Source organism: Odontesthes bonariensis, chromosome 24 (assembly GCF_027942865.1).
Source record: "Odontesthes bonariensis isolate fOdoBon6 chromosome 24, fOdoBon6.hap1, whole genome shotgun sequence".
Taxonomy (NCBI): Eukaryota; Metazoa; Chordata; class Actinopteri; order Atheriniformes; family Atherinopsidae; genus Odontesthes; species Odontesthes bonariensis.
The window spans coordinates 17,943,459-17,953,666 of record NC_134529.1 but is presented as its reverse complement, the minus strand read 5'-3'; the positions used below and the strand labels follow the sequence as shown (position 1 = coordinate 17,953,666).

The window sequence follows — 10,208 nt, the reverse complement described above, 5'->3', positions numbered from 1 at the left end:
CTAACAAAATATACATTTCTTTAATCGCATCTCTGCCGTCATTGTTTGAGGTCCATCCCGTGGGAGACACACGTGTGACCCCACAGAGAGCGGAGGCTCTGAGAGCATGGGCTCCAACGCTGGAGTGAGGGCTAATTAGGCGTGCAATTGAGCGGAACCGAGGGCAAAAGGGTGCATGGAGTAAGGCAGTAATTGAATTTCTGCTCTCTAAGTTTCGGCTCATACATTGTCTCCTATCATTGTGCTCAAATGTGCGTCCGGCATATTGTGCGCTAAAAATAAGCCAACAGATGTTAGGGCTTGTTAATAATCGCCCAGTATCCATGGTGGTCAGTCATCTCAGTGCCAGTGGGTATTAAATCTGGATAATTGTTGTTGGGGTGGAAGGGAAGGGGGTTGAATATGTAAAGTGGGCGGTGTCGGCTGGGTGAGTGACAGTTTATGTAATGAGCGGCGCAGTGCAAGTCTATATATCTGGGAGGAGACACACCACGGTTCATTCACTAGTAATAAGGAGAGTGATGAACATCCGTGGCGCACTGACGCACAGAGTTCAGCACCAAAACAAGCTCTGAGCCTTACACAGTCAGCGGAGTGACATATTGTGGAGTACAGTGCCATGCAAGGAGAGGACGCCTGCTGACAGAAAGACGCGCGGCTGTGGATATTGGGTCTTCCCTCACCTTTGGATAACTTGGAGATTGGGAACGCTTCATCCGGACGGTTTTGACGCACGGCAACAAGGAGCTACTGAGAACTCACTCGGAGTGGAGGATTTATTTGTGTTTTAGATCTGTTTTCTGGCCGTTTGTTTCCCCCGGTGTAAACACTTCGGAATAAGAAGGTTTTGCAATTTTATTGGCTGGTGACGCGGCTGCCCTGGAGAAACGAGAAGGATGGCAGCCTGGTTCACCTTTACCATCGCATTCAGCACCACGTTGATATCACAGGTATGAAGGAGGATATACTGTACATCTCCACGGTGGTCCTGAGACCTCGGTGAAAACAGATGGAGAGCCGCTTCTTTTATTCTTTTATGCCCCCCCCCCCCCCCCTCTCTCTTTTTTTTCCTTTTCACAGAATAAGCTGTAAGCTATGCGGCACAATCTTAAATAATATTTCCTTCTCTTTTAGGTATTCGGGTGGGGAGTTTTTGAGGTGGATCTCCACGAATTTAAAAACCACAAGGGTTTGCTGGCAAACGGAAACGCCTGCAAACCCAACTGCAGGACTTATTTCAGTATTTGCTTGAAGAACTATCAGGCTGTGGTCTCGCCAGGTGACTGCATCTTTGGGAGTACAATGACACCAGTGCTGGGGACAAACTCTTTCAGCGCCAAGGACAGTGGCACTTTTCCTAGACCGATTCAAATCCCCTTCAAGTTTGGATGGCCGGTAAGGGCGTGGAGCACCACATCCACTTGATTTTTTCTCTTATTGCAGAACACGGCTATTTATTATGTTGTTTTTGCGGGGAGAACTGCTGTGCATTTTGGGAGCGCACAGGTTATTGGTCAGCTCCCATAATCCATATCATTAGGTAATGCTCTGCCGACAAACAGATTGGGCTGCTGCGACGTCGTTCACTTCAAAGTCCAGAGGGGCCATGCACTCACTGTAACTCACGTCTCCTCGTGCATCCTTGCAAGAAGCAGCAGCCCAATAAATACACCAGGCAAACACGCAGGAGTTCCACCCGCAAAAACGACGAGCTCTGTGTCAAAAATATAAGCTGCAGCTGCTGGTTTTTATTAACTGCGGTGTGTTTTCTCCTCAGGGGTCATTTTCATTAATAATTGAAGCCTGGCATTCACCTTATGGAAATCTACCTGTAGGTAAGTGCAACATATATAACCACAGGAGGGAGCTCTGTCTGTACATGTAACAGGCATTGAGCTCCGTCTTTTGCACAGTTACACAAAAAGCCAACTTTGGGCTCTTTAACACAGCTCAGACACTAAATATTTTTCCCTCTTCGCCTCCTGTTAATTGTTCATAATTTCAGACAATTTTCACGCCTATTCATTCCTTTGTTATGAACTTCAGAACACCTTTCTCATTCTTATACCCAATACAATTGAACTTCCTCTCGTTTATTTTTGGCGTGGGAAAGAGCTGTGGGCTTTGGTGAGAATACACAGTGCCTGCCAAAAAACCCCTGACTGCATCTTCCTGTATTTTACACCTTACTCTGTTCTGCCCTTTGGAAGAGGGGACTGGGCCTGGGAATGTTTTTGCTGACGGAAAGAAAGAGGAAATTTCAACCTGAGTTTATCTTTCATCTCAGCTGTATGGGATTTGATAAGGGATGCAGCTTGGTACTGGGCAGATTATTAAAGTGAAAGTGGATAACTTTTGAACCCGCAAGCCATTTATGGTGCAGTTCTTGAGATAAAAAACCCACAATCATCCAAAGACAGAAGCAAGTTTTTTAACTAACTTCCTACTCCTGTTTTTTTTTCCCCTTCTTTTTTTGCTTTCAGATACCAACCAAGACCTTCTGATTAGCATGTTTGCCATCCAAAGACAGCTGGGTGCAGGAAATGACTGGCTGCAGGATACACTGAGTGTACAACAAACTGAGCTGAGATATGCCTACCGGTTCATCTGCAACGACAGTTACTATGGAGAAAGTTGTTCCAAAAAATGCTCGCCCAGGGATGACCGGTTTGGCCACTACACCTGCACCCGAAATGGGGATTTATCCTGTCTGCCTGGCTGGAAGGGAAAATACTGTGAAGAACGTAAGCAATATACTGAAGAAACGTGATTTTTCTTGCCCGGCTGGTTGACTTTCTGTTAGCAGCCAGTTCATGCGGGGTTTTTTTTCTTTTCTTGTTACTCATGAGGCCCATAGTTGCATGAGCTTTTGTCACTGTGGACCACTCTTGTTTTAAGCGTGCAATGTCCAGGTGTTAGTGGATACTACTGACCTTGAAACACTTGTTAGCCTTCCGAGACGAGTCAGTCTCCGTTATTGCGTGCGGCCTTTGCCCATCATTGTCATGACTTGTGTCTAAATAGAAAGGTTACAGATATCAGCAGTTTTTAAGATGCAACCCGTAAGTCGTCATCATCATCAAAGCTGCAGGATATTGGGTACATGAACCAGACGTGACTTAGCACAAGTCTGACAGGCAGTTTTGGTATAGAATGCGCAGACATATCCCCTCATGTAATTTGAAGTTAAATGATTCTGACGTGTAATTGGTTGTGGGTTTGTGAACAGTAAGACAGTTTAGAATGACAACATTATAGCTGTGTGAACCCACTTGGCAAAATCATAAACCAACACTCCCATGATTTGGAAAGCTCTCCGTAAGCCAATAGGGAGGCCGATGCCATTTGGCTCCTCAATACCAAAGGGCCCCTCTCACCAAAAACAAATTAATCAAAGAGTAGATTGGAAGGAGGCACCAAGAGAGTAATAGTTACCATGTGCTGGATATGCGACCACATGGATGACAGCGGATCTGTCATCCACGTCACATGGTGGTGAAAGAGAAATTGGCATGTGCTATTTTGACTGTGGCGCCAAATTCTAACCAGATGGGCTCACGTGTTGCAATTACACACACATCAATCGCTGGTGACTCCAGAAAATATACATGAGAGAGACAGATTGAGCATCTTTCAGACACCATAATTTCCCTCCACTCTCACACTCCCATACATAAATCTGAACGAGGTCATTTGGGTTCAGTAAACATTTAAGAAGACGGCGTGAGTTGTTGTTAACTTTTTTTTTTTTTTAATGCAAAAACACGCAACGACTGGAGCAGCGAACGTAGTGCCAATTAAATGTGAGACAAATAACCACTTCTTGCATGTTGCAGTTAGTTTACACAGGTGAGCATTTACCTGCCACTGGTGCCGTTTGTGTCCAAGGAAGGTCACAGTCAAGTGTGGACAACCAATTTGTGCTTAATTAAACCATATTTTGCGTCTTCAGGGAGCACTGTACGCGCGTGCCCGGTAGCATAATCCGGAGGCATGGGGGGGGGGGTGGGGGTGGGGGGATTGGGGGTGGGCGGGTACGCGGCAATCGATAGGAGGAGCCCGGGCGACTGCACGCGCCAAGGTTAATCGCGGCATTATTATCCGCCACGCGCCACCGATGTTTAGCCCCTTCCATTGTTGGGCGCGCGGTAGTAGCAGCTGCAAATATGGTTCTGGCAGACCACAAACAACAATAGTGACAGCTGTCTGCTATTGAGAGCAAGCATCTGTTCTGGACTAAAGCGGTCGCTTACTGTCAGCCGCCTGATATGTTGCCCCGCGAATCAGTGTCATGCAAGACCGGTACACTTAAAACAGGACAAACAAACTCTCAACGCTGCCCTCCCCTCGCGTCCCCTCAACGGGCATCTGGGGGGTGTGGCGGACAGGTTCAGATCAAATGACGAAAGTTGAGACAGACTGAAGCCTCTTTGCACTCCCTACTTACACGGCACGCTCATAGTTGGCTATTTCAAGAAAACAACAGCTCTTTAGCCTTGGCTCTTATTTTGGGGGTGCGAGGGGATTAGCAGACATTTTTGCCAGTTTACAGTTATTTTTAACCATTTGAAATTTCTGAAATTGTCACGCGTCTTAGAGACCGCGTTTAAAGAGACTGTTCAGTTCCAACAGCCAGCAAACTGACTCATTGTGTCTCCGTGTTTTTTCTTTTTGCTGCAGCTATCTGCCTTGAGGGTTGCAGCGAGAGAAATGGAAACTGCTCCAAACCTGGGGAGTGTGTGTAAGTATCAGTAATTATGAAGTGTTGAAATAAGTGTTGGGAACGCATATGGGAACGGTGTTGGTTACTTTCCTGTGAAAAGCCTCGCTTGTTTTTCTAAATGTATATTTCAACAACAGGAACTCGGTCCTCTGCAAAAAGGCGATGACACACACCTAATTGCAGCTTAATCAGCTGAATTTTTTTTTTTTGTAAAGTTGCTATTTTGTGCCTATATGAGTCATTAAGACAGACTGAAGTGGACTAAATCCACAAAAATAGAGAGTCCGTGCCCTCTCTGGTTTCCCTGCATCACTCACTGACTTCTCTGCTTCCCATGTTCCCTTCCTGTCACTACCCAGTCTCATTCACTCACTCACCAGCGGGTATAACTCACACACACACTCATCCACTCGCTGGGAGAAATTCCTCCTGAAGTCTAGTTTGCCCTCGTTTAAGACTTAAAACCATCACTCACGGCACGAAAACTGACCCAAATTGGGGATAAATCCTTGAGATACCAAACACGGTAAAGCTGCTTCCACAGATCCTCTCCATGTTGGAACCTCGGTCGTGCTCCGCTAAATCCGGCAGTCTCACGTTTTCATCAGGGTGCAGGGAAACAGATTGATGACAAATATTAGAAAAAACATCTTTATGGCAAGGATTACTGTCAGTATTCATTTCAAGTGCTTACATTATGTTGCACCATGTTTATAGAAAAACAAATATGAATCTTGATTATGTACAATAAAGGTTCACTTCCTAATGAATAGCTCGCCTTGCAACTCTTTGTGTTTCTGTGAGCTGTTGCTCTCAATTAGCCACAGTCCGAGGTGAGAGCTGAAAACGCAACCGGTTTGAGTTTGTCATGTTCAGTTGTTACCACGAGACCTGCGAGATAAGAGGAAAAAGTGAGTAATCGTGAAAAAATATGTTGTCGTTTTTCAGTTGCAGAGAAGGCTGGCAAGGCGCGTTCTGTGACGAGTGTAAGAAGTACCCGGCCTGTAAGCACGGCACCTGCCAGCTGCCGTGGCAGTGCAACTGCCAGGAGGGCTGGGGAGGCCTCTTCTGTGACCAAGGTACGCCACACAACTTGGACCACTGCTCCTGTTCCTTTTCAAAAGATTCTCTCGTATTACTTACCCGCTGTTTTTGTTGGAATTAACTTCAAAGCATTAGTAAATTAGGTTTCCTCTGAAGTGTATTCATAGCTTTACACACACATCCGGGGTAGATGGCTCTTTTTTTCCTCCCGCAGGCACCCTGTAAACAAACACTCTCCTCTACCCCACAGACCTGAACTTCTGCACCCATCACCGTCCCTGTGCCAACGGCGCCACCTGTATGAACACGGGCCAAGGGAGCTATACGTGTACTTGCTTGCCTGGATTCACAGGGGTTAACTGTGAGCTGGAGATGCAGGAGTGTGACAGCAACCCCTGCAGGAATGGAGGGATATGCACGGTAAGTAGGAAAAGCAAACGGTACTTGTTGAATTCTTTCTTCTTTTCCTTTCTTATATGCGGGCTCATTTTTCGCTCTCTCTGTTCATTTCCTAAGAATCTGGAAAGCGGCTACATGTGCACGTGTCTCCAAGGTTTCGAGGGCTCCCACTGCGAGCACAGTTTGCTGACATGTGCCGACTCCCCGTGCTTCCACGGCGGCAAATGCTGGGAGAAGGACAATGGCCGCAGCTATATGTGCGAGTGTCCCCGCGGCTACACTGGACTCAACTGCGAGAAGAGAGTGGACAAGTGCACGTCGCTTCCCTGCGCTAATGGTACGGTCTTCCTCTCCTCTTTGCCCCCCCCCTTTTTTGAAACCCCCCCCCGCCCCTTAAATTCCTGCAACTGGAAGCAGTGTGGAACAACAGGAATTGGTGGGAACTTGGTGTCTATTGTCCTCCATATAAACATTCGGCAGCTCAGAGTAGCGGCTTGTAAATGTCACCACAGCTTGCTGCAGTTGTTGATGAAAGGGGACAAATATCCAAGCACAGTTCAGTTTCTGTCTTCTTGTAAACATGGAGGGCTCCGGGATTGTTCTGTGTGTGGAGAACAATACGCAGTGCTGTGGTTACACTGGATCTGATGAAGATGTGTGAACTCAAGGGCCCTCGCAGGAGGGTTTTATTATGATTGCGTTTTCTCTCGTTTTGAAATGCCTCCATGTTGAAATGTTTCTCACTTTCAGAATCTGCATTTGTTGATATTCAGTGTCCTCTTCCCCTGTAGGTGGTCTATGTCTCCTCCAAGGCGGCATGCGCATGTGTAGCTGCCGCGCGGGATTCACCGGCCAGCGCTGCGAAATCAACATCAATGAATGTGCTGGTAGCCCCTGCCTCAACGGAGGCACCTGTCAAGACCGAATCAACGACTACACCTGCACTTGTCCAGTGGGCTACGGCGGGCGCAACTGCGACAGAGTCTTAGATGAGTGTTCCCTTCGGCCCTGCCTCAACGGGGGCCTTTGCACTGGAGGCGGCGGGCCAGGCAAGCCTCCGCCGGCCTGCATCTGTCCCTCTGGCTTCAGCGGGCCTCGGTGCGAAGACGGCTTCCAGTGGGCGGCAGTTTCTCTGGCCGTGGGGCTGGTTGCGCTGCTTGTGCTGCTGTGCATGGTGGGCTTGGCTTTGAGGCACATCCACAGGCAGTCGCGAAGACAGGAGGCAGAAACGGAGACTATGAACAACTTTTCCAGCGTTCAGAGGGACAACCTGATCCCAGCGTCCCAGCTGAAAAACACCAACCAGAAAGTGAGCCTGGAGGTGGACTGTGACTCAGAGAAATCGAACTTTATCCATAAAAACTATCACTTGGACTCTTACAACTCTAAATCGAAAGAGTTCAAGGATGAAAAATCACAAGGGGATAAAAGTCTTATTTATGACAAGTGTTTAGAAGATAAAATGCCTTTGAGTAGAATGTACAGGTAAGCGGAACCACACTTGCACTCAATTTAGCCATGCTGTGATCACGTGTGTTTTCCATAAATCTCCTGCTATTTATTTTTGGCATGCATGAGCACATATATGGAGCCCAGCTGGGTAAAAATGTTAATAAGAGTTCCCTCTCAGTGAATGAATTGTTTGTTTGAACCCGCATGCTTTCCATCGAGTGCGTGCTTAACAGCTCGCCCCCTGTGTTGCATATGATGCATGGCTCTGCCATGTGCTTCTTGTTTGCATTAACACAATGTGTGATTTGTGTTTGCAGCGAAAAGCCAGAGTGTAGGATATCTACAATATGTTCCTCGAGAGACTCCATGTACCAGTCGGTATTTGTTATAGCAGAAGAGAGGAGGGAATGCGTCATAGCAACTGAGGTAAGCCAACATTAAAGAAGAAAAAGCACTCACACACACATCTTCATCAGCATTTCCTCAGATGCTCGATTTCTCATGCATTATATTGTCCCAAGTGGGTTGTCCCTCAGTAGTGCACCAACATTTACGACTGGGGATGGGGCTATTTGTAAAAAAGTTGTAGTCTGGTATTCAGACCTAAGATGGAGACTGACCGGTTTTTATGCATTATTGGATTCGATAAATTATGCTGGCTATTCTTTATCTTGGCCATATGATGACCTAAATCCTAACTTATACTGATTCCTCACACATGTTTGGCTCTGCTCGGTCTCAGAGGTGCTATGTTTTACTGCTGTGGCAATTTTCAAGACGTTTGTTTCCAAGCTAAATGTAACGGCGATACTGGAGCTCATGAGCTGTTACAGCTGAACCGCCCTTTGGAAAACGTGTTGCTTCTGCTTTATTTACATGGTTCAAACAACGGGCTGAGTTGGTAACCCCAATTTTTTTTTACCCTCCCCCTCCTCTTGTTTTTCCCACAGGTGTAAACTGTGAGAGGTCAGCAAGCAAGGGAAGGATAACGGAGACACAATCGAGGCAGAATATGATATTCTGGATTGTTTACAAATGCTGAGAAGAGGCTGGAGATCGTTTTCGATGCTCACTGCTGCTCTGGAACACTTAAGAACTGGAGAGGGCACAGACCTCTGCTCTGAAGATTGAAACAAACCAACAGAACTGAGGAACTTTGTGTTGACCGAGTGTTTGTATGCAAAGCCTGTACAGTGAAGGACCTCTCTCAGTTGAAACAGACTGGCGAATACAATGACTGCACGAGGTGTGAAGACTGACAGGGCGTCAGTGAAACGCTCATTTATAATCACGGCCATCCTGGACAGTAAAAGGAGGCGAAGGTGGATCGTTGCCCTTCGTACCTGGCCCGGCCTTGTTTGATAATCATAATGACTCTGACAGCCAACCAATCGGTGAAAAAAGGTGCCTAAGATTTGATCCCTCCAAATCGCCCCCCCTCTCAAACACTCACTCCTGCCAGCTTTGCCTGCTATGCAAGACTCAGGGTCGAGATGAGTGAACTCACCCGCTGTCGCAATCCAGCCTCACCAACACTGAAAGATATGAATGTCTGAAACTAATCTTCAACGGTCAATCATGTGAAAAAGACTGGTTGGACTTGTCAGCGCCAGGGTGGAGATTGTATGCAGCCCAAAATTCACTAGAAGCCTTAAAAGAGGGGGTTTAAATGCTAAATTTGTGCCCTTGTGTGTTCTTGGATCATTTGCACTAAAAGAAGAAGAAGAAGAAGCGGGAGGAAAAAAAGAAAAAAAGAAAAAAAAAAAGCAGCGGGGGAAAATACTTTTCAATCAACAGGGATTTGAAGAGAAAACCACAGGAGCCCAATAGTCAGTGGAGTGCCAGCAAGATCCAAGAGAAAGTGTGCATAGAAAAGTGTTTTTTGTTTTGTTTTGTTTTTTTTATGCAACCCAACTGAGAAAAACAAAGAGACTCAAACAAGGAGAAAAGACTGTCACACCACTGCCTGCCTATAATACATTTCAAAAGTACAGAACCAATAATGTAATTTTTTAAATGATTATTTCCAGAGTTTAATTTAAATATGACACACTGCTCTTTATATGTTTTATAATATTATTTTGTATATAATGCATATTTATAAGGACCAAACTTCTGAAGAATAAAACTTCCTTGAAAACTGTTTGTCGGTAAATGGGAAAGGAAAATTTTTTTCGAGGTGTTTTCTGACTGATGACATCGACGATGAATGGTGATCAAGTGTGTCCTGTGTTTATTTTCATCTGGTTTCAAGCTCAAATTAGACCTCTGTGCTTAAATCCTCTGCGCTCGGTTGGATTGTGAGTAGGTTTTTGCGGGTGAAATTCAGCCGCTCTCCTGCATTCGCACTTCATCATCTGTCTTGTTTTGGATGGTATACTTTGAGACATGAAGCTCCCTTGCTTGTAGCATCACCACCTCGAGTAATTCCTGGAAACGCTGTTGGCTCCCTCCCCGCTCACCCACCCCTTGTTCTCTCTCCGGCCCTAAATTGGCTTGAAATTCAAATCCGTTTCCAGGGAAACCACCCCCTCAAGCTGGAAATGGTGAAACAAAGCCAGGCGCAGGGCAAAGGGGAACCTCAGCCCCT

At 46.2% G+C, this 10,208-nt stretch overlaps 1 protein-coding gene across 1 annotated transcript; it reads left to right on the top strand.

The window, feature by feature from the left end:
- The first annotated feature begins 504 nt into the window (after positions 1-504).
- On the top strand, positions 505-9,761 carry dll4 (delta-like 4 (Drosophila)). The gene is made up of 11 exons (XM_075459185.1): positions 505-950; positions 1,135-1,395; positions 1,778-1,835; positions 2,484-2,744; positions 4,681-4,741; positions 5,672-5,802; positions 6,018-6,187; positions 6,284-6,503; positions 6,958-7,651; positions 7,936-8,044; positions 8,569-9,761. The coding sequence occupies exons 1-11, from the start codon at positions 897-899 to the stop codon at positions 8,572-8,574; spliced, it is 2,025 nt and encodes a 674-aa protein (XP_075315300.1). The 5' UTR covers positions 505-896; the 3' UTR covers positions 8,575-9,761.
- Positions 9,762-10,208: the final 447 nt, after the last annotated feature.

Coding starts and splice junctions, on each gene's coding strand:
- dll4 (XM_075459185.1), top strand. CDS start 897: ATGGCAGCCTGGTTCACCTTTACCATCGCATTCAGCACCACGTTGATA. Junction 1,396..1,777: donor CCTTCAAGTTTGGATGGCCG/GTAAGGGCGTGG, acceptor TTTTCTCCTCAG/GGGTCATTTTCATTAATAAT. Junction 6,504..6,957: donor GTCGCTTCCCTGCGCTAATG/GTACGGTCTTCC, acceptor CTTCCCCTGTAG/GTGGTCTATGTCTCCTCCAA.